The sequence below is a fragment of the Pinus tabuliformis genome, chromosome 8 (genome assembly GCF_031772625.1).
Source record: "Pinus tabuliformis cultivar Carrire ecotype Pingquan chromosome 8, CPIR1, whole genome shotgun sequence".
In the NCBI taxonomy this organism is placed as follows: Eukaryota; Viridiplantae; Streptophyta; class Pinopsida; order Pinales; family Pinaceae; genus Pinus; species Pinus tabuliformis.
In genome coordinates this window covers 1,564,434,660-1,564,458,516 of record NC_142294.1, presented here as the reverse complement: position 1 = coordinate 1,564,458,516, position 23,857 = coordinate 1,564,434,660, and the positions used below count along the sequence as shown (strand labels likewise).

Sequence of the window (23,857 nt, the reverse complement as noted above, 5' to 3'; positions counted from 1 at the left end):
ATGGTCTACCAAAACTCTACCTAGGAGGAATTTGATATGCCAATAGATATCCATTTATACATGTATCGATTATGTCTACCCCTTGTATGGATAACGTCGAGTACCCAATCAACAACCTCAATAAACACCTTAGTGTCTGTGATATTGTGCCTCTCACTAGATAGTTCTTGCTTAAATTGAGCGATATCTTCTTGTATTGATTTGACGGTTATTTCATTGTAGCACATTGTCGAACTCTTGGCTCGAGTCTGGGCTCTGGAGAAACATCACTCCTGATAGTAGGAAACACAGCATTTGATCTTGACCTGCTACATGGGCATGGTTGTAAGTGAGTGAAATGAGAGAGGGAGAGGTTCCATCCCAAGGCTAGTTGGAGTGGTCATGATCAAACTGTGCCTTATATTGTTGGTTGAGTCTCCTAAGAAATGAGCATGAGTGTCAGTTGGGCCATCTACAGAGCAATGCCTAAAACCAGGTTGATGGTGATTGTTTAAACTATAAACTCCAAAAAACCAAACATATCAAAACCTGTGTCCATTGCCCAGCTTTGAAGGGATCACGTGGCGAGGGCATCATTTCTTTGCCAACCAAAATGAATTTTTGCATTGAAACCTAACACAATTCAACCTCGAAGTGAAGCCCAAGAAGATTAATGTTCCATGTAGACTAGCGCTTTCCTTGGTCTTGGAAGAGGAAACAACAAGTGTATGTTTGTGTTTCCATCCAAGACTCATAATTGGCCATAAAGCAGAGTCACAAAAAAATGCAGCATGCTTGGCGTGGAACATGACCTTGGCATTTGGCTGCATCCCCTAAAGCACGAGGGAGGACCAAGTAAGGAGAGAAATTGTCGATACCACCCCAAAATAAAGGAGCTTCATCTTCATATTTATCGAAAAAAACCTCAAGCAACATGTATAATCCCAATGAGGCAATCATCAATGGTTTGTCATTGAATATGAAGGAATTGGAATGATTGCACTAGGCTAGCCTATGTGTGAGAATGGCATTGCCATCCATTATTTGCCTTAGTAGATCTCCCAAAATGCATATTTTTCATGGGTGGTTGGCTATAGCAATGAATGCAGAGAAAACACACTAGGGGACGCCCTACAATGTCAATCATCTTGTTATAGATCATTTAGCATTCTCTTGGGGCACATTTTGCCACGTCAAACTGCATCATGCACTGGTGAAACAATGAAAACATACTCACCCCTTCCTCCCTTTCACCATCTTAGTCACCCCATCCAAAGAAATAATTAATCATAATTAAATAATTAATAAAAATTACTTAAATAAAAATTATTAAATTAAAGATAATATTATTATTAAAATTAATTACGAAATTAATAATTAAATTATTTCATAATTATGGCGCTAAAACAAAATGTTTATAACATTAATGCAAAATAAATTTGATTTAACATAACACAATTGTTAATGTAGTGAGACAATTTTTAACAACATGAGACTCTGTTTCAACACAACACAACTATAACACAACACCAATATGATAAAAAATGCAACATAATTATGCAAATAAGATGCTAACAAAACAAAAGAAAGATATAGAAGTTATATACCTCAATGTTACTGTGAGCTTAGAAATAATCTATGTTGATTCAAGTATGATGCCTTTGCAAATGTTGACTTATGAGGAGTGAAGACATTGACGTGAGATAATATGTTAAGGTTATGTATTGTGATAATTGAGCCGAGAGGTTCATTCTACAGCCCAATATGATGTGTAACCATGTTTGTCTGTCATCAAAGTTGAAATTTTGCTCATGTATGTCAAAAGAAAAAAAAAATTCTAAAAATTAAATTAAAAAATAACTATACAAAACATTTAAATAACCTCTACTCATAAAAAAATTTGCATGTGAAGAAATTGGATCTCTCTCAGCTCATGTTAGATCCATATTTAAAATGGATCTATGTTGGTATTTGACACAAATTTGATACAAAAGAATTAATTGTATATTTAGTGACTAAGATATGTTCTTGCACCGTGCATGAAAAGAGGATGTAGCAAAGTGATACGTTGACACAAATAACAATGCCCATTTATGCATTATGTTTTACCTTTTTTTTTAGTTTTTTTTTAATATATATATTTGAAAATGATATTAGAAATTAATATTATAATAATATATTTATAAAATATTTGTTTTTTTGTGAGTTAAAAGTTTGTTTTACTTGGAGATATAGTTTAATATGGGACTGATATAGTTTAGAGGTATCACTCTATAGGTGCAAGGATAGTCATATTGTTGATTCTGGGACTAACATGTCAAGTTGGGTGTCAGCAAGCTTTTCTAGTTAAAAAAGGAAAGATTTTTTGTTAAAAAAACAGTTTAATATGTTCTATATAGATAAATAGATAACTCTAAATAGAATGGTTTTTCTTGAATAATGGTGATGATGCAACTTACATTTGCCAATAATAATTATTGATAGTTATCTCATTGTTGATTTGATAACTAAATTATGATAAATTTTCTAATTAAAAAAAAAATCTATAAAATACTAATATACAACTTCAAAATCATTTATAATCAAAACAATAAAATAATAAATAATAAATTCAATAAAAACAAAAGCTCATATAATTGCAATACCAAAATATGCTCTCTCTTTTTTTTTCTTTTAAAAAAAAATGAAACTCGTAACTTTTATTATATATAACAAAAATTACACTTTATAAATACATAAATTTATAAACAGTGTGCATGGATAACAATGTGTTTGCATATCTAACTGCTCATCATCTAAAGATACATCCTCACCACCTTTCTGTATTGGGCGTATATAAAACATGTGTCCCAAAAAGGACAAATATTGTAGTCAGTACATATGAAAGCAACAAAAATGCTCACTAGTTACAAAATATATGAAAAAATGTATTAGTGTGCAGTGGAAGTTGCAAGTTAAGTCTAATATATACACTAGCAATTGTCCCAAAAGGTACAAAGAGAGGCCGATAGGATTATTAAATTAGAATTGTTGAATTTCTCTAGAAGAGATGTTGGTTCAAGCCTACAAGGAGCAAAGAGATTTGATGTTTGGAGTTCTATGCTTTTTGGACACCATATTTCTTTACATACAACTTAATTTTTTAGAAAAGTTCAAGCCCGATGTAGTTCTGCCATGGAGACGGTTTTGCCATGCAGACATACACTTAAATCGCTACTGGGTTTATGATATTGACAAATTCAAAGTAAACTGGTATGCAAGAGAATGTACCAATCTAAACCACAAGTTACACATCTTCAGACCTGAAAAAGTACATAACAATGGTTTGGCAAATCAATAGTGATATCATAATTGTTTTTCCTTCCACACACATACAATTGCTCGAAAGGCAAGGACAAGAAAATTTTCAGCCCTAGTGAGCACCAGTGGGTCACTAAAACGAGTGACCACTAATGGCTTTCACATTTATACAAGGAATTGGCAAGGGATTTTACATGGACTCCACTCAACTTCAGACACAGCTTCAGCCAATATGCAGAGTGATTGAAATTGAACACAGCTAAGTAGTGACATTGGCTCACAGTAATACACCAAGTATAAAATATTGAAGCTTTTACAGAAGTAAGGAGTAAGAAAAATTATGAAGCTCAGAGAAGTAGATTTAAATCAATCAAAGCTTGTTGAATGGCTATAACGTCCATAGAAATAATCTTCCAAGGTTCTGCTCTCATGTACAAGATCTACACTTTGATCTGGACTACTGTTTGATACCAAATCATCATCAACTCCAAGCATTGCAAGTGATAGATGAGTTTGGATGTCACAACTCCCAGAGTTTGCTCCAGATTCATCCTCAATCAATTCATCTAATTCCATGGACATTGTCAATTGCCTCTTGGTCCAATAAGGTAGGTCATCTCCTTCTCCTCGTAGTAATTTCAAAATCTGCAATAATAAGTTACAGACAAACAATGAGGAAGAATAAGTTCACGTTCTTACATTAACATTTATCCATTGTTTGAAATTTGACAAAGCCAGTTTAATGCAAAGGTAAGCCACTTTATTTGGGGAAACCAAAGCTTTCAATTCAGATCTTGCAATCCAGATTTCAGCTAGGATAGTGATTCTCAGGAAAGATATATACTCTCTTGATATTGGAGCAAAAGCAGATATGTTGGCTCTTCTTGCCTATTCAGGGAGGGGTAATTTGCATACTGAAGCTTTGGTTTGAGATATGATGTAATCTCTTTTGCTAATATTCAAAGAATCTTATATTTCATTAATGGAAAAAGAGATTATTGGAAATTGAGGCTTTGAATATTTTGCCATAATCCACCATCAGCATTCAGGGCTAACCTGTTTAAGGGTGATGATTTTACAAATTGAACTACTGAACAAATGTTTAGATTACAACCCTAAACACTAGATCTAAACACCCTTAACTCTATGTCAGAAGGATATCAACTCGATATTTCATGTGCCATTCTTCGTTATGGGAAAAAACAATTCTAGCACTAACTCCTCACAAGAAAGGAAACGTCTTCAAGCAACTAAATTTGACATAAGATCAGAAACTGAAACATATATACGCAACTAAAGAGAATAAGAGTAATTACTCTGTTCATTCGAGGTCGAAACTGAGCTGCCTGTCTCAGACAACATGCTACACCAATGACCATTCTCTTCATCTCGATCATGTCATAAGCATCTTCCAAAAGTGGATCTGCAAGTTCTTTTACAGAGCCAGCTGCTAGTAATGGCCTTACCTAAACTTTGAAATTTACAAGAGATTAAGATTCTGAACCAAGACAAAGAAACCAATAGAATCCAAAATTATCAAACACAAAACAAGCAAGGACACTAGAGCTCTACCCACATAACCAGACTTTCTTAGCCTTTAGGATTCTTGTTATTGATTGGTTTTCTTCCAGTTATTAGCTCTAGAAGAACTACTCCAAAGGAATACACATCCGTCTTCTCATTAACCTTGCCATACATGAAATATTCTGGAGCCAGATACCTGAAATATGATAGTAGCTAATTTTATGAAGTCTTCATTATAAATGACATTTATTTTCCTAAGGAAAGAGCTGGTGTAAAGAAAGAAATGGATATTTACCCAAATGTACCTACAACATCACTACATGTGATATATTCAAATGTTGTTGAAGCCCATTTGGCCAGCCCAAAATCTGACAACTATTCACAGAATATCTTTAGTTAATGATCCATCGAAAGATGATTTGCTAGTTAATGATCAAGCAAATCTTATTATAACATCTCCAACCAAAAAATACAAGCAATTCAATAGAAGCTTGAGAACTTGTTTCTCTCACAAAGATCAAGATACTTGAGGTTCAAAGTCTTCAGAAGGCAAAATATTAGATGATTTCACATCTCTATGGATGATAGGATGAGAACAACTTTCATGTAGATAAGTCAAAGCTTAAGCAATTCCAATGGCCACTTTCAACCTATATTTCCAATGAGCCTGTGGCTTGTCCTTTCCTCTTGTAACCCAACTTTTTCTGAGAACTAGGAACAACACTTAACACTAAAAAATAATAAAAATCTCCAAGGACGTAACATGATAAATGCATGAAAATTGGCATACTGCATACCATAAAGAGTTTCTTCCAGACTTCCTCTCAGTAACAAGTTGTAGACCAAAAAGTACTCCTTCTCTTCAACACAGTAACCAATTAATGAAACAATTTCTTCGTTATGGGCAAAAACAATTCTAGCACTAACTCCTCACAGGAAAGGAAACGTCTTCAAGCAACTAAATTTGACATAAGATCAGAAACTGAAACATATATACGCAACTAAAGAGAATAAGAGTAATTACTCTGTTCATTCGAGGTCGAAACTGAGCTGCCTGTCTCAGACAACATGCTGCACCAATGACCATTCTCTTCATCTCGCTCATTTTAATGTACATACAAACTGCTGGGTAGTTAAAAAGAGGAATCTAATTGTAGCAGAACTTAGGGCGAACAACAATCACGCCTGCTCTAGCTTCACTAAATTTGTACCTGCACGGTCCAATAGATATGCTAAGCAAACTATCAAAACATTTTTAAAGACATTCTTATCCACCCAAAACTTCCAAAGTCATAGACTGCTGAGAAGATATGATAACTGGCTAGATTCGATGTAAGGAAATGTGCATGGTGGATATCTAATTTTCCCTATTCATTCTAGAAGTTTAATCAAAATGAAATCAGGCACAGTTCAATAAGAGTCTAAGATAATACGATCAATGCAAATACAGTTGAACCACATGCAATTAATTTCAATGAAAGCACTAATACAAGATAATTCATGCTAAAAGTCTAAGATGAATATATACCCCTTATCAATAAGAAAGTTTTTAATTGCAATAGGAAGAGCAGCACCACCACGACTGTGGACTCCAACTCCTGCAACAGAAAAAAATACAAAGAGATGAACAACTCCTGCAACAGCAAAAAATACAAAGAGATGAACTTACATATAAGGATGATAAACATTTAACAAATATAACACAAAACAACAAGCATATATATACTATATGAAACTATATTTTTCTGTGAGAGGAATCTGCTATCCATAATGAAATGAAAATCTAGAAGAGGAAATGGTTTGCATGTCAAAGATAAAGATGCTCTTTGAGGTTTGGCCACTTAAACTACTCTGTTAACCTATTTGGTTTTACAGAACAAAAAAAATAAAAATAAAAAATCCCATGATAGTTATGCATGCCTCCGTTCTGTTGCTTTAATCTTATTTTATCTCTGATCTAAGGGATTTTTTTAATGACTAAGGGATTATGTTTGGCCACCACCATATATTTTCTTCTTTAAATACTGAAAATTATGATGTTTATCCCCCTCCTCCCCACCACTAATCTCTAATACCTCAATTATTCCCACTCATAAAACACACTATAGCAAAATGAAGATTACTCAAAGAAACTGTTCTGCTCTTACAGAAGAAGATTAGATCAGCACACTATTTAGTGATAATGCTCTTGCAGCTTTGCCTTTTGCTTTGCCTGCAAAGCAAACCTGCCTACATAATCGTCAGCATAAACATGTGCTGATTAAAATATTATCATGGCTTCAAGAGTAACTACATCATCAAAATAAACATCAAACTGAAGATGATCTTGTATATAATATGACTCACTGAAGCAATTTTTTTAAGGCCTGAACATGTTCTCCTCCTGTGTAGCTGAGTCACTTCCTCATGTCCCAAATGCCACTAGTTCTAGGAACAAGTTCACTGTAGTGACCTAAGACGGGGTGATGATTGCACTACAATAGTTTTAGATGCCTGCTTCTGTTTTTCAAAGCTATCCCGTGCTTGTGCTTTCAGGTTGTTATCAGCAATAACGCTATCTTTTCTTGAATCTTCACCTGCAAAGGGAACGTTGTTAACTTCTCTACTTTCATAATGATGGTTCCAAGGGAAGATAGATAACTTATTGGGGTGACAAACATATCAGTTTCTAAATTACCTTTTTGGGAGTGGATCATTTTCGTGTCAGGGGACTGACATTTTGTTTTATATCCTCCATTAGATTTTTCCAGATGGATTGGACTTCTACTTTTCTTTGTCAAATTTGCTTTTGATGTGGCTGCTTTCGAAGTCCTTTTACTGCGTAAGCTTCCATCAAGTGTTTCTAATGAAGTACGGGCATCATTTGCTAAAGATGAGGATTCCACATGGTTAGGACCCATGATTTTTGGCATTTTTATTCTTTTTTCGTCCAATGATATGTTATCTGAAGCAAGTTTTTCATTGTTAGATCCATGATCTTTTAGGCCCTCTACAGTTGGTTCAGTAATATTTTCGCAATCATCATTCAATAAATGCTTATTCTTGTTTGACCCTATTGATGCTACCTTGGAATGATTTCATTTGGGTTCCTCTGCTGTAGTTTGAGGTTACTTTTTTCCTTGTTACACAGCAAAAGTACAATTAAATAAAATTAGCCATCCCAAAACTGATAATAAAGTCACCTGAGTAAGTGGAACCTCACACTAAAACATTTTTTGTATGAATAGCAAAATAGACACCCTAAAAACTAAACATTACAATTATACTTCATAATGATAAGAAAACCCAAAATCACCATGAATCCCTTTAGTGTTCTGCTATTTATCCGTATTTTCAGCATTTACACCAGTCATAGACAACTTTGAGTGGTCAAAGGAAAAGTTGATGGACGCTGGATGCGAGGGGAACCTCTGAAGCCATTCTAGGACACAGGAATATGTCTTAGAGCACTATATGGTTTGCGGACTATGTTATATACATACTCAGATGGAAATCATTAATTAATGACCGGATTTCTTCCTTTCAGGTAGAAACAAAATTTAACAGCTTCTAGAAGCAGCAAAGATTACTCCATGGAAAGTAAAAGGTACTTAAAATAGTGTTAATAAAATGATTAAAAATGTTTTATAATATGTTGAGGCATGAACTGTGACTTTGCAAATTTAAAGGGGCCAATTGAAAAGATAAAGTGAGGATAGCATTACCTTTCTCGAAATCCTTCCCGTGACCATATTTGCCACACAAGTTCCGTTGTTCTCTTCACTCTTCTCAATCTCCACACTCTGCAAACTTCCAAGCTGTTTCTGATTATCGCAACTGGAAACGACATGAAACCGGGGAGAGGAGCGAGTTGGACCAAGACCTGAGTGCTTCTCTTTTGATCTCGTGGAACTTATATCCTTGTTGGCCTGTCTTTGCCTCTTTTTTACCCTTTGTTTAGTTAGTAAGGCCTTTTCATCATCTGCTGTGATCGCCTCGCAAATAAGCTCTTTTAGCTTCCCTTGAATGTCGATTTAGAGCCCTGCTTGAAAACAAGCGAAGATAATATATGTTCATGCCTTCCCAATTATCAGTAATGATCACCTTAAAAAATTTCAATGGACTTCATGGAAATAGGCTGGAAAAATATACCTGAGCATCCGCAATGCTTCCTTTCGATGTTTCAAATATACATCATCTTCCTCCCATTCTGGCTCAGGGGGAGCAGTTGGCATGTGTCCTCTTGCAACTGTCACATGTAAATTTTCAAAACCCAAGGACTTAGGCAATAGAGGGCCACTTCCTTCAAAACTCTGATCAGGTAGAGAATTCTCAACAGCTTCAGATGCATCAGAGGGATTTGAATTCTCCGGCAACGTCGTCACAGCGATAGACTCCAGGGAAGCAGAGGCTTGTTCAAGCTCATAATTAACAGCCACTAAAACATCCTCTATCAGGCTCTCATCAACCCAACCATACAAGGCCTTCAGTTTCTCTACTGCAACCTTTTTCTGATTTGCATCATCTGTCACGCCCTGCAGCATAGCAGTGCTAGCCAGGGTTGTATTAGGATAAGGATCAATCAATTTCTCTGGCCTAACAACAACTTTTTCTATTAATTGAGAAAATCCTTTCCAAGGTTTGCCTCTAGAATTTGGAGACATAAAGGAAATATTTTCGTGCCGCACCACAGCCGAGACATCATTCTATCTTTCAGATAATTCTTGTCCATAACAGAACCCTGACTTGGCTTTCTCTGGAGATGATTAGAAGAGGACGAGGTTGGAGGAATAGGTGGGAAAGGGTCCACGTCAGCCTTAGGAACCCCACCCCACTGTTGGGCATCAAAGGAAGCCCATCCTGGAACCTTAGCCCTTTGCCGCGGTGATCGGATGGACCTCTTGGGAGCACCACTGGTGCCCATCATGGAGCACTTACCCGCCGAGAAAAGTATTGTTGGGTCTGTATAAGGAGATCACGGGATCGAAACCCTTTGGGTTTCCGTCCAAAGCAAGATAAAAAAGGGGGGTCTACTGTTTACTCCTTCGGCTAAAGATAAAGGGAAACAGATCATTCATTAATGAGGATCTTATGCACAGAATTTCAATGCCGTACCTGGCTAAAGAACTCTCAAAGCCACCCGTCTGTACTTCCAGAGCTCCCAAAACCACGCGCAGGATTTCAGAAAAACAGAGTCGCTGGATTGCTGTTGTCGATTTTGCTTTTGTCTGAAGGATTTGATGTACAAATATGAAGAAGATGCGTTGAATTTGCATTGAGAATTGGACTGAAAATCCATTAACAAAGCACGTGAGCTTTGAGAAATTTTGACTCCCCTCAAGAATTGCAGGCTGAGAACAGACCCAAATCAAATTGCGCTCGGCTCTTGCCGTGTTGCTTTAGAAAAAGGAGCAATTGGATTTCTGCGCGAATATATACACGGTGCTATACTAACCTCTAAACCCTGTCGAATGTAGAGGGAGGAGTTTGTGCAGACAAGTGCATGCACCTGGACTTGGGATTGTGCTGCACCCAAGTGGTGTCCTAGAACTCCGACATAAAATGTGTAACAACTGGCTGGAACTCCCACGTAAAATGCGTAACAACTGACTGTAAAATCGGCAGCAAAAAGTTGAGGAGAAACAGAAATTATTGCACGACAGATGTGAATAATTTGCCCGCTGAATGTGCACGCTAGCCGTCAAGCTTAGAAACAAAAGGACGACGAAAAACTCACTCAAAGGAAGGCCTATCGGCCTAAAAATAAACTACCAATACTACAACAAAATAAATAGCCCAAAAAACTACGATCATGGAGGTTGTTGGTCAAATAGCCCACTCACTTGGTTGAGAAATGTGTGGGAACACTGCTGTGATATTCTCTAATGTCATAGATCTTTGTCATGTAGCAATGTAATTTTTGAGAGACCATCAATAATCTGGTTTAGTTCCTGTAAATATGATGACATGAAAAAGTAGTCATATTTTTTATTTTAAAATTTCATTTAAAATAAAACATAAAATGAAGCTTTTGTATGTTTTAATTTAAATTAATTAATTGTTTTGTTTGGTACATTTATTTAATTTAATAAAAATTAAAAAATCATAATTAGTTCATGGTATTTATTTTTTATAATTCCTAAACTATTAACTTGTTTCCTTAAATCCCAGAAAAACAATTATTAACCAAACAAAAACAATTTAAAAACTTACTCTAAACTAACAAAATTAAAATTAAGAATCTTTTAAAAATAAAAACAAAAAGTGAAACGGCATTTTATTTGTTATAAATAATAGTTAAAAAAAATTCAAGCGTATTCTGGAAACCTCGATTCTTGTGGCATCGCTTATCATTCCATGAAGTCGTTAAATTAACCTCGTTGTATCCAAGACTCTATAATGGACGTTCTGGAAGCTTCCACTGTTGCTGGGCGTCTCTGGAGCCATCGTCGTAACCCACTCTCTTTCTGTATCAAGATCCCAGAAGAGTCCGTTCTGGAAACTTCAACTGTTGCTGGTCGTCTCGGGAACCATCATCGTAATCCCTTAAATTTCCCTCTCTCTGCGTATAGTCATCGAATTGGCGATTTCCCTCTACTTTGTGCTAGTATCAGCGTTTCGTGCTTTGTTTGATTTTCCTTTCGACACTTTAAATTCTGCGGATTTGACCGAATTGTCACTCTACGGTAAGAAAAAGCTCTAAAGAATGGCCTTGACTCCTTTCTTTGGTCGATCGAGGGCTGGAAGCCTGTGGGATCCATGGGACCGCAACCTGTTCGATCCGTGGGTACCTGTTTCTCGAATCTGGGACGTCTTCGACCACGGCAGCGCGTTGGACTCCCCGACCTTTTCCTTCTCTCGGGACGCGCAGGCCATTGCCAACACGAAGCTCGACTGGAAGGAAACCCCCGAAGCTCATGTTTTCACGGCGGATTTGCCCGGTAAGTCACCCTTTTATTTGCATTAATTCCTCCGCATAACTATTTGCGGTCTATTAGTTAAATAACCGGCGGCCCCGTTGAATTTATGTGTGCAGGACTGAAGAAGGAAGAATTGAATATTGAATTGGTCGACAATGGGAGTCTGAGAATAAGCGGAGAAAGGCACAAAGAAGATGTGCAGGAAACGGACCAGTGGCACCGTGTGGAACGGTCGAGTGGACGATTCATGAGGCAATTCCGGCTGCCGGATAATGTGAATGCGGATGGCATCTCTGCAAAATTGGAGAACGGTGTTTTGACTGTGAATGCCCCGAAGATTAAACCGGCAGTTGTCTCTAATGGCGATGCCAAACCTATTGAGATTTCTGCAAATGACAAGTAAAAGGGAGCCATTGTAATTCGTGATTTAGGGCTTTTTCAAGTACAGATGCTTGAAAATAATTGCCGTCATTTAGTGTCTTGTAAATAATTGCGGTCATTTAGTGTCTTGATTATTGAGTGTACTCTTTGGCTGTGGTTAATAGAATTGTTCTCTTTTTCGTCCTTTCCCAACATTTTTGAAGTAGTGCTCCGTGTCAACATTTTTTTGGGCTCTGGTGGTGAATTATTAACGCTTTTCGTTTGAAAGATGTTTTCCATTTAACATTAAAAAAAAAGTTAAACGGAGTCTTGTAGGGAGGGTAGGAATTGTCCGTTAAAAGCGGATGGAATTTGGTTAAAAAAATTCAAAAAATCTTGTAGATGTAGTGTTTGAATCATGTTTTTGATGCTGGAAATGAATTCAGCACCATACAAATGCAATGTCTCAATCATGTTTTTGATGGTAGAAATAAATTCAGCAACATCAAAAACATCTAGAGAATATAAAATTATAAATTTTGACAACTTTTATTTAAATTTACAAAAATCTTTGTATTTTTTTTAAAATATGACCAAAATTTCCAGAACTTTTAAAAAAATTAAACTAAAACTTTAAAAACAAAGAAACATACCTTTAAGTGAGTATTTTAATGTAATATTTAAGAACAATTATTTTCATTTGATATTTAACCACAAACAAATCGTTCACTGAGTATTTTAATGTAATATCTAAAAACAAACGTGTTTAAATCTAGTATTTAAAACCAAACAGCCACAGGGATGTTTTAAGATCATATTCGAAATCTAATTGATCTATTCGTTACTCACAATTTTTTAATTGTGTTAGATTTGAAAATCAATTTTATATATATATATATATATATATACTCAGTGTAAAGTTGAATATATATATACTTTGATTAAAAGTTCAATTTAAGTTTTAAAATGAAATATATATGTATTTAATATATATGTTAAAGAATTGAGTAAATAGTAGAAGTTAAATGGCTTAAAATTATTTTCAATGAAAAAATGAGTGAAAAGAAGAAATTATGGATGAGACAAAATAACAAATGGAAATTAGAATATTTACCTTAATGCATGTTCCATAGATAGCAAGGATTTAACGAGTTTTATTATAGAGAAGTTCCCTAAGTGTATATGGGGAAAAGAGTTGGGTAGAAAAAAGAAGTATTATGTTCAAGAATTCAACACCACTTGTGATCCCCAACAAAAAGAGTACATTGGTGTTAGCATTCTATGGAGAGTAAAAATTCTTATTGTTCAATGAAGAACTAACTCATATTAACTACAGTGCTAATAGGTCTGTAGAAAAGACCTAAAAAAGTGTGGGAAGAACAGGTAAAACATTTCATTTTGAAATGTGATGGAGAGCAAAGATTCTTATTGCTCAATTAAGAACTAATTCACATCAACTACGGTGCTAAACAGCTCTATCGAAAAGACCTAAATAAGCTTGGGAAGAATAGGTAAAACATTTCATTTTGAAATGTGATGTTTTCAGTGACATCAACAGCGATATGTTAACATCCATTCGACATTGGTTCCTTGGCATTGTTTTTTCAATGAGAGAATTGTGAGAAGGTTGGGTTAGCTCATCATAATTTGAATAATAAAATAATTGAATTGCAAAATATAGGAAAGTTAGTAGTCAGATAGACTATAACTAGTCCAGTGGACTTTAAAATTTCATTTCATTTCATAAAAAAAAACCATATTTCACAATTGTTTTTCATGGTTTATACGAAAATCATAAGGGTGTGAATAGCAAAAAGTTCCTCAAAACTTGAGAACAAGTAGGTACAGGAGGGCACTCAATAGAGTTTAAGAATAGATTATAGATTGGAAATTCAGGTTTGTGGATGAAAATTAGCCATGGAGGGCTAAATTCGTATAAATGTAGGGTACAGGAGTGAGATGGAAATTCCTGTTGAATTTACGTAGCAGAGGAATTAGAAAAAACAATTTAAATTAAAAGACATTTTAAGTTAATGACATTTCGGCCATGATGGTTGTTTTTGGGCCAAACTAGGAAGGTCAGAGGTCAAAGTCCCCAAGGCACTTTGAATAGAATTCAATCAGGCACGAAATATTTTTATAGAATTTTGGGGCTTTTAGGCTTAGAACCCCTAAACACCTACGCAACATGGAGAAGTTATGTTTATGTTTTGGCGCTATGCCTGAAAGACTCTATCTTTAATGCATTAATTACCCACGCATGTGGAATATTGACGAAAATAAAGGGATAAGGCCACAAACGTTGTCAAGCTTAATTATTATTAGGCCGATAGGCCTTCCTTTGGAACAGACTTTCGTCGTCCCTTTGTCTCCCGTGCTGACACGTGGAGAGTTATGCGATTGGCGTTAAGCTGCGGAGAGTTAGCGATTGGCGTTAAGCTGCGGACGACAAGGAAACAACATACCCTTTCCCGTCGCATCCCGTTCCGTTCCGTCGAGAGACCCACCGCTGGCCCCATTCATGCCGAGCCCTAGGGTAGTAATGGCGCATTCTGTTGCGGTCCCTGTTTTGCGGTTCTGCGGTTTCCGTGCTTCCATGAGCGGGAGCCTTCTTGGATCAAACTACCGGTCGTCTGTCAGGGTATCTTGACCTTGCAAAAACTATGGGCGTAGACCAAGTGTTCCTTCCTGTAAGTGACCAACAAAACATTGATGATTTGAATAGAAAGTTGAATAGGGCAGCAAATGATCTGGAGTCCAGAACCAAAGACAATTCTCGGACAATAAGGGATGTACTGGAGAATGTGTACAGCGATCGGTTCCTGCAATCTTGTGGTGAGATGGACAGGGGATGTCGTCTTCGCGGGTTCGAGACGGTCATCCAGCGTTTGGATATTTTTCCTGTGAATTGTGGGGCACAAGGAGCACATGCTTTTGCTTGATTCGGGACGGGACTCCTTCCAGCAGGCGTCGTTTGAATTTCTAAATGTCCTGGGATTGATCGAGGTTTTTCTCTCACTGGTAATTGGAGTTTTCTTTCAACTATTTTGGGCCCGAGATCAAATGGATTTCCAAATGAAGCTTCTAGAAATTTTATTTTGCTTTCAAGGCTCTCAAATTCATGTTCTTTTAATCTGAAGCAACAAAATACTTTCTCTTTTCCTTTCATGGTTCTGAAATTTGTGTTTTTTTTTTCTTTTCCTTTCAAAAACAGAGAATTTCAAAATGTTGAAATTTAGTTCAATTCTCGTGATGATTATTAATTTCATGCATTTAATCTTGAAGTCGGTGGATGCGCTCTGCTTTTCCGTGAGTTCAATTCTTGTTTTTTGCCAAAATATGTTTTTTGTGGATTAGTTTTTTCTTCTTTTGCGTTTGATATTGGATGGCACTGATATTTGTTGGTGGTTATTATTTTGTGCAATTGATATTTGACTATCTCTGATTTTTCTCTGGTTGAATTTTCTTGCTTTTATGAATTCCAGTTTTAGGTTTTTAATACTTAATGAAATTTAAGTTTCGTGAAAAAGCTTTTGGCCTTTTATTTTGTGCACGCAAAGCTCCATTTCATGTAAGTTGTGTAATTGCTTTCATATTTTGCTCAAATTTAGTTTTTTGTTGATACATATAAGTCGCGACTAGTCTCTCTGTGCATTCGATTACTTCATTTTCTTTTGCCATTTTTGTTCGCATGTGGTGTTTAGTTCAAGCCACGAGTGGCATGTGTTAGGGTATGGCCTCTTGCTGGTTGAAATGAGAGGCATATGATTTTTCATATTTACGGAAAGCAGGCGAAAATGCATCGATTAAAGATTCTGATAGAAATTCCAATACGATGTTAACCGTTGGCATAATTGGTTGGATATGGCTGAGTGCATTGGTTAAATATATTTGTGTTTTTTTAATTCCATTGACGGGCTTGACAATACTGGTGCTTAGTATTTGTTTTGAAAGTGCTTCCTTTAAACACCCGAAGCATTCCAATTAGCCCGAATAAATCAGGCACAACCAGTGGCCCGTTCTCACTAGCAAGCAGCCCTCAAGGGGAGGTACATTTCTATCAAAGTTACCCAGTTGTTTCACCTGGTCCCAATTACTTATCTCTGTCTCCAGTGGATTTGAACCTGGGTGGGTAGCTTGACATATCACTGCCTTTGCCCACTGAACCAGGACCCCATTGGCAAGGGAGGGGCTATAGTTTTCGATTGTATGTGAAGGCGTTTACAGTAGAGCCATTTATTTCTGTTTTCATTTAGTTTTACTTCAGATACAACTGAGGCGTAAAAGATCTGTTAGATGGGGTAATAGTTGTCGTCATTTCTGTTGTAACTTGGCACACATCTTTGATTTAAGACCTTTTTCTTTTTAAAATTTTGTTGATGAAATGCACAACTCAGGATACCCACTACACACTTCCCCTCGATCTGAGGATCATACTAAGGGCAAACCTGCCAGTTGCAGTTTGGGCAACCTTGTATGGCGGGGACCTCGAGTGAATTGAGGTCAATATTCGTGGAGGCAGCCAGCCCAGGGACTTGACCCTGTGACCTCCACTGTGACCTCTTTTTTATAATTCACGATACTCAACTACTCAAACTATCCCAATGGGCTATCTTTGAGGTAAGACCTAATTTACAAACTTTGCACATTTGTTATCTGTTGGAGTTTGCCAATACCCATTTTCTTATACTTACTGCCTATACCATGTTCAAAAATCTTAAGTATTTAATTGATTCATAAAAGCAAAGGTTTTATACATATATACAATCGATTCCATCAATTGGTTGGGATGTGAAACTTTTACTTATAATGTTTGGTTTCATTTAGAGGCTTGGAACTTTTTACAGTCCTTTATTAACATGCTTGGATTTTGTAAACTCACTTCTTGTTTATTGGATATGATTGAATACTGACTTGTGTTTTTCTAATTGCATTGATATGCATGGCAACTGGAAATTGTTGTTTTCATATTTGATTGTATTGCAAAATTGGCAGTTTTTATCCTACGATATATTAGTGTTTTGGAATTTGGAAGTTGTGTTATTGCTGTATTTGATACTATGATAGGCTTGAGAATTTTTAATTGTGTTTTGTGACTTTATCAACAGGTTTGAAATTTTATAATTTATAGATTCTATTGGTTGTCTTGGATGAATTAAATGACAAATTACCATGTTGTTTATCAGGAGATTGACTTTCCCTTGTTTTAACTTTTAACAAAGGGGCCATTTTCTTTGGATAAATAAGTTAAGACTCGAATTTAGCTGCAGCCTGCAGATGATTTGATCTTTTATGTGGGGTCTTTTGCTGGAAATGGCTGTAAGCATAACAAGTGTGTCAGAAGTAGCCTTCAATGACTTGCTATCATGCACTGGCCAAACTGATAGTAAATTGAAATGTATTTGGGACAAGGAATGGATGTGGAAAGGAAAGGGAGATTGTGATTCAACTTTGGAATTTTCTAGGAGTTGCGTTTGCACTCCCACATTGTACTTGTACTGGTTGTATCCTTCAGTCCCATTGACCTATTTATGGTCATTCGTTGGACATTAATAAAATTTTCTTATCTTATCTTACCTAATGTAGTAGCTAAGTGCATCCAAGTGGAGGAAGAGCTAATTATTTTGTTATGACTGGTTTGAATGAACTTTGATGCAGATATCCAGATTGAGACAACCACGTTTTATGGAACTGTGAAAGTCACCTTTCAATGTCATTTGAGTTGTCCTTCATCATCTAACAAGTTTGTTTCCAGAACTGAGTTCATATGGCGTCGGGTTCAATTGAGGGAGATGAAAGATTCGCTAACATGATTCATCGTCAACAATGGCAACAAAAGCAGGAGATGAATGAATTAGTGGAGGCCCAGTCAGTTTCCACTGCTCATGCTGAATTTAGACGAGGTTTAGAGGAGCTTGTTCGGGATCATTTCCATACCTGTATGACTCTTGCTTCCTGCAGTTCTGCTCATGAAAGTGGAATCAATGGGCGTAGAGATTGCATTGATGTTCATCACTTTGATGAGGACCATGATGATGGTGAAGAAGAGGAAGGTGATCAGCTTATACGTAGAAGACGCAGATCTAACATTGAAGAAGATTTAGCCGAGTCTTCTGCAGCAAGAAGACGCCAATCTAGGATCTTGACTAGATGGGCTGCACGACAGGCTCAGGAGATGATCAGAAGTTGTGCTGCTGGATTAATTAATCCAGTTTTGTCTTTGTTTTATTACTTGCATTAAGCTAATAAGCTGTGATTTTCCTGAGCCAGGCGATTTACCTTAATTGTGGTGGCTGCAGCAATGCTGGTTCTGGCATTTCTTGGACTTTGTATGATTTACTACCTGTTTCTAATACCCAAATGCACCATAAGATTGGGACTTCAATTTTATGTCTGAGCATTTGCGCTTATTGAACTTTAAATCTGTTTTCCTTATTATTATTTTTTACTTAATTTTTTGAACTAATCTGATCCCTGTGATTGTTGGTTGGCAGTATTTTCTATTCTTGGACTCAAGACTCTGGTTTACTTGTAAGTTCTATATGTAGAAAAACTTGTTTTTCCCACGAGGATAAAAAATGCATGAAGATATGGTTTGATAAATTAAACCATTAAACATTGTCCTGTTGATTATCTGTTTCTGCTTTGTTTCTCAGTTTGGTACTTGGTGCATGGTTTCTTGTGGCGGGAACATTTATTCTTTGTGGAGTGTTCGTTTTATTAAACAGGTAAGTTGGTTTTATCTCTAAACCCCCGCGGTATTCGTGTCCAAAATATAAGGTGGTCAGCACTTCCAGTAACACATTTGGATTGTCATTGTCAAATACTTGGTTGATATTTTTCCCTTCAAAATAAAAGCCTGCAATGATGTTTTTTCTTGCAGAAAGAAAAACAACAATTAAATTAAAAAGGTTACATTTGATGGATTATTTTTTTGTTCTGCAAAGTTTACCACTATTAAATCTTTGCCTCTTGATATTTTGTTGACATCCAAATAGGCCTTCAGGGTGAAAAAAACCTCCCTTGAAATGTCAATTCTGCTGCTACAATGAATGGTCATTAATATTTTTAATCAATTGAGAATTCCATGAGTGAGATATTTACATTCATTAAGAACTAAATATATGAAAGGGTTCTACATTCATTCATTAGCAGCACTTGCTAATGAAACCTTATCAATTAGTATTACATGAAAGAAATTAGTTATAGACACCAATGCAATTTCATCAGCCCTTATAATTGGGTTGGATCTCGTTCAAAATGATGAAAGACTTATCCAAAAGGTAGGAAAGGCATATAAAAAATACGCATGAATTCTCCCATGAATCTTCCCTTATGTGCCAAAAGGGGAAATATGGAAGAAATTTCCTTTTTGTTCTCTTAGATAACAGTGTGAGATTCTTAGTCTAGGTTCCTCTCTATAGGTTCATTGAGCATGATTTTGATCTAGCTTCCCAGTATTGCTCTTGATCCTTCTTAGATGTAACCTGTAACCATGGGATATTGGCGAGGTAATGTAAGTCTAATGTACGATTAGAATTAGAAAGCACCGATTTGATGAAAGAAATAAATATTTTGAAATTTTATAACCTGAATACCTCTTGTAGGAAGTCTGCGGTGCCTGCCTTTTCTTTCAGGACATTTGAAACCACAGCTTTCAAAAAATTCCAGCACATTCTCCCTAGGTCCATGGTAGACAATCTGCCCCTCTGATAAGAGTATTATGTCATCAAAGAAATCAAATGTTTCTGGCGCTGGCTGCAACAGAGACATGAGAATTGTTGCATCCATGAGATGGGTAAACTGTTGTAGGCATTTAACTATCTGATACGTGGTCGAGCTGTCAAGTCCTGTCGAGATCTCGTCCATGAAGAGAGTCTTGGTAGGTCCAACAATCATCTCCCCTGATACGTTCTCTAATAACATAATGATATCTAGACTATGTGATTAGTTATATTTTTCTTGTTCTGGCACTGTTTTGGTAGCCTGAGGTATTTATCTATATATTTTTCCAAGCAAAACCTAATATGAACCTGAGGAAAGCTTTGTCACATTTTGGATGGCATTCTTGATAAACCCATCAACATAAACTAGTACACCTGATCAAAAAGCCTTTAATCCAGCACCTGCTATCACAAAAAAGCTTTAATTGACAATGTCCATGGAATTAGATGAATTGAATGGAAAATGTGGACAAATTGTTGAAAAAACATCTGGATGCTGTCACATGATTTGCAGGTCAGTAAACTGGTAAAATGCATTTTGTTGAATATTATTTTTGATAATACCCCATTCATTTTTGATAAAGATAACTGGTTCCTAGTCTGAAAATTAGATTGTCTAATGATAGCTGTAGGTTATGATATCTATACTGTGTGCATATGGATGCCTAAGTATTTTCAGTTGAAAAGCAAAGCTACATACTAATTGTCCATGGCTTAACAAAGATGTTTCTTCAAATGTATCTAGCTTACGGCCATGACAGATCAAAATTAAAGAGAATTTCTTTTGCTTTGCATGATCATCATCTGTAAATACTTCTTCGTGCTCCCAATCATCTCGTGCAAGTTAATTGACCATTCTCAGAGAAAACCAACCACTATTTAGTATTGGGTAGTTAGGTATAGTCTAGAGTTGGGCCCCAAAAATTTTTAGGAGATTGGAAATGCATCACAATGTGATGTTGAATTCGTGTCTGTGAAAGGAATATGTATACATAGTTTTTAGAATAAACTTACTCGACAACTATACCCTACTTTTATGTTGAACCATTTTAGTTTATATTTGTATTAATCATAATACCTCTGGCATAGCTTGTGTCAAACCGTTACTCTTGTTTCCAATGATTCATAAAAAATTACAGATCATAAACAAAGATATTCAATTGGTACAAATGATGTGCAGGCATTGCAAAGTTCCATCTTCCAAATGGCTGTTTGATTATTTTTCCAAACAAAAGTATCTTATTCACTGCAGTGTCCACCTTCAAAAGAGCAGATAAATAATTCCAATTTGCAATCACAAAGGATGATCCAATTTTACTGCAGTGTCCACCTTCAAAAGAGCAGATAAATAATTCCAATTTGCAATCACAAAGGATGATCCGATTTTATGTTGCCTTCCCATGTCAACACTGGCTGCTTCATCATCCCCAAGAATTTTTAGCAGATGCAAGGCATTCCAAAGGGCCTGTCAAGGGGATTCTCTGGACGGGCAGAGTCGGAGCAGAGAAAGATGGTGAAAGAAATAAGAGTGAGGAAATATGACAAGTTGCTGGTAATCAGTATAGAGTATCTCCTGGCACATTTTGTTCACAAAAGTAAGGGTACTTTTGCCCATGGTAATTTGGTTGTGGACCCCTATATTGTGTTTGTGCACCCTCACGCTTGTAGATTTCTGTGGGCTTGTTTTTCTGCATTCAAGGTGGTTCTGTGGTCAGGAAACCTAGAGAGGTCCATGATTTTGTGTTGCAGAACATTTTAGGAGGTAGTAGCCGACAGGGCAACACAGTTCATGGATGTTATAAGAATTTGACTAGAGTGTGGGAAGATCTGGGAGACATGGTAGTGCAAATACGCTTTTAATTGATACTTCAAATGTGGCCAGGGTTAGAAATCAAGATGGAAATGTCATTTGCCCCATTCCCTACCAATATCATGTGCAGGCTTCTCATGGGCAACTAGAGACCTATCTCTTGCCTTATTTGGAATGTTTGGAATCGGTGCCACGTATTCCTGAATTTATAAATAATTTTCCTGTTTCGCCTGGAAACGGAACTCAGTTGGCAACGGTCTCGAAGAGGGCAAGGTTATTCCACCACAGAGTCATGGAATTTTAAACAACTGGAATATGTTTCCGAGCAGTGTAACTGAAACTTCTAATTCTCAGTTGCATTAATTTAATACTCAATGCCTTGGGATTAGTAATACTGCCCAACATTTTCCCATTACAAGAACAAACATCTCATTCTCGCAGTCAGTTCCACCTGCTGCTAACTTCGGTATTTTTGAAATGTATCACGGACTCTCGTCAAGCGTATTCTTGGGTTTCAATGATCATATACAGACTTATAGCAACATTAATTATACGAGGGAACTTATTAAGCTGAGTGATGACAATATGAAATATGCGAGGTAACTAAATCGGGGGAACGTTGATTTGCATAACGTGGCCTGTGAGAAGGAAAAATTGGAAAAGACGCTGCAAGAAAGGGAGGACTGTCTACAAAAAGCGGTAGATGCCTTAAAGAAAGTAACTGAAGAAAAGAAAAAGGCAGAAGAGAAAAACGCTAACATATCAAAAACATTTGTAGAAAGGGGTAGGGCTTTGAAACAGGTGAAACTGGAGAAGAACTTAGCAATAAAACAGAGAGAAAACATTATTTGTTCTTTGCGAGGAACTGTCTAAGTTCTGCAAGAAAAGTTAGGAAGCTTTGAGAAGAAAGAGAGAGAAAAATATTTGTCAAGATGGAAGCTGAGAAAGAAACGGCTCAAGTTCAATCTACTTTGACAACTATCACTGAACTGAAACGAGAAGAAAACTGTATTCTCTCTTTCCTCAGTTGTTTCTTCAAGAGTGAAGCGACCAGAGTCCGTCAACACTAATAGTCTTTTGTTAGTTTGATGTTTATGTCTTGTTATCAGAAACCATATAAATTATCTTTTTTCCTTGCATCAAAATGTTTTATTCATTTTATAAGAGCTTTCAAATGTCCAAAGACTGACAATTGAAAACTGAAAATGCAGCTCTCTTGCTTGTGGACACATGTTTGGCATGTCTTGTATTAGAAAGTGGCTTCAGCGACATGTGAATAACATTGGCAAGGTAAGATTATTCAACCTCACAATTGTTGATTTCCATGGTCTTGATGTTAAGTGAGCTGGTAAGGCTATGAACTTTTTCAAAAAGATTAAGTTTCTATGTTTTTGTTGCAACCAAATCTTGGGAATTGTAATTTTCTATTTCTGTAAATGTGTAGTGTCCGCAATGCAATAACAAAGTTGAGCTGGATGACATCAGAATTCTTTATGCCCCAGTTATAGCTGTCACTGCTCAACAATAGTGGCAGATCAGTCGTCTTTGTTGCAATACCCACAGTTTCTAGTAGTGTCCACAATGCAATAACAAGGCTGAGCTGGATGACATCAGAATTCTTTATGCCCCAGTTATAGCTGTCACTGCTCAACAATAGTGGCAGATCAGTCGTCTTTGTTGCAATACCCACAGTTTCTATCATCAAGAGACAGCTGAAGATAATTTTTTAAAGGCATTAGAAGGCTACTCCCTCCCCAATTCCCATAAATATTTGTTTGGTGAAGGGTAAAGGCTCTGACAGAAAGGAAACCTTGTGAAATTCTAAGGCTCTTTTAATTTTTGTAATGCACCTAAACATCATTTGCTTTCTAATTTTGTATCAGTAACACGATGCTTATCAAAGAAGCACAAAGCATTAGACTAGAAGAACAAAAAGTTAAACAGACAAAAGCTAATTACAAATCTGGATCATTTCCGCCTTACCTGGGGAAATTGTTACCAAATTTTGTTGATTTTAAAAAGATCTACCCTTTTTCAATGAAGGATGTAATAGTCTTAGGTTCTTGGTATGGATCTGCATGCTCTGTACTATTAAGCATCGACAAACATCTTCTAATGTGAAATGCTGTAATAGTCTTAGGTTCTTTGTGTGGACCCGCATTTTTTGTATTAATTATCATAAACAAACATCTTCAATGTGAATATTAATAATGGACAAACATTTTCTAATGTGAAATGCTTGAACTAGGGAAATAACACTT

The 23,857-nt window shown here is 36.3% G+C and overlaps 4 protein-coding genes and 2 long non-coding RNA genes across 8 annotated transcripts; 2 read left to right on the top strand and 4 right to left on the bottom strand.

Moving 5' to 3' along the window:
- Positions 1-3,438: 3,438 nt before the first annotated feature.
- Positions 3,439-4,857, bottom strand: LOC149241971 (protein kinase STUNTED-like). The gene is made up of 3 exons (XM_089370733.1): positions 4,852-4,857; positions 4,596-4,745; positions 3,439-3,924 (listed from the first exon to the last, which is right to left on the bottom strand). The coding sequence occupies exons 1-3, from the start codon at positions 4,855-4,857 to the stop codon at positions 3,646-3,648; spliced, it is 435 nt and encodes a 144-aa protein (XP_089226859.1). The 3' UTR covers positions 3,439-3,645.
- A 742-nt stretch (positions 4,858-5,599) lies between these two features.
- On the bottom strand, positions 5,600-6,459 carry LOC149241970 (uncharacterized). The gene is made up of 3 exons (XR_016245685.1): positions 6,332-6,459; positions 5,828-6,014; positions 5,600-5,663 (listed from the first exon to the last, which is right to left on the bottom strand). It is a non-coding gene; the product is annotated as an uncharacterized LOC149241970 (long non-coding RNA).
- A 449-nt stretch (positions 6,460-6,908) lies between these two features.
- On the bottom strand, positions 6,909-7,659 carry LOC149241969 (uncharacterized). Its single transcript, XR_016245684.1, has 2 exons — positions 7,481-7,659; positions 6,909-7,379 (listed from the first exon to the last, which is right to left on the bottom strand). It is a non-coding gene; the product is annotated as an uncharacterized LOC149241969 (long non-coding RNA).
- A 1,101-nt stretch (positions 7,660-8,760) lies between these two features.
- Positions 8,761-9,706, bottom strand: LOC149241968 (uncharacterized). The gene is made up of 3 exons (XM_089370732.1): positions 9,471-9,706; positions 8,935-9,378; positions 8,761-8,824 (listed from the first exon to the last, which is right to left on the bottom strand). Exons 1-3 carry the CDS (start codon positions 9,704-9,706, stop codon positions 8,761-8,763), a joined length of 744 nt encoding a protein of 247 aa, XP_089226858.1.
- Positions 9,707-11,193: 1,487 nt separating this feature from the next.
- On the top strand, positions 11,194-12,173 carry LOC149241967 (17.6 kDa class I heat shock protein-like). Its single transcript, XM_089374095.1, has 2 exons — positions 11,194-11,723; positions 11,819-12,173. The coding sequence occupies exons 1-2, from the start codon at positions 11,489-11,491 to the stop codon at positions 12,103-12,105; spliced, it is 522 nt and encodes a 173-aa protein (XP_089230221.1). The 5' UTR covers positions 11,194-11,488; the 3' UTR covers positions 12,106-12,173.
- A 2,556-nt stretch (positions 12,174-14,729) lies between these two features.
- On the top strand, positions 14,730-23,511 carry LOC149241966 (uncharacterized). Of its 3 annotated transcripts, none has more exons than XM_089374092.1 (6): positions 14,730-15,083; positions 17,721-18,391; positions 18,557-18,593; positions 18,719-18,790; positions 22,808-22,886; positions 23,082-23,511. In XM_089374092.1, exons 2-6 carry the CDS (start codon positions 18,364-18,366, stop codon positions 23,184-23,186), a joined length of 321 nt encoding a protein of 106 aa, XP_089230218.1. In that variant the 5' UTR covers positions 14,730-15,083; positions 17,721-18,363; the 3' UTR covers positions 23,187-23,511. The 3 variants fall into 3 exon arrangements, with proteins under 3 accessions (XP_089230218.1, XP_089230219.1, XP_089230217.1); XM_089374093.1 differs by having other exon boundaries at positions 23,041-23,511; XM_089374091.1 differs by lacking the exons at positions 18,557-18,593; positions 18,719-18,790; positions 22,808-22,886; positions 23,082-23,511 and having other exon boundaries at positions 17,721-18,336.
- Positions 23,512-23,857: the final 346 nt, after the last annotated feature.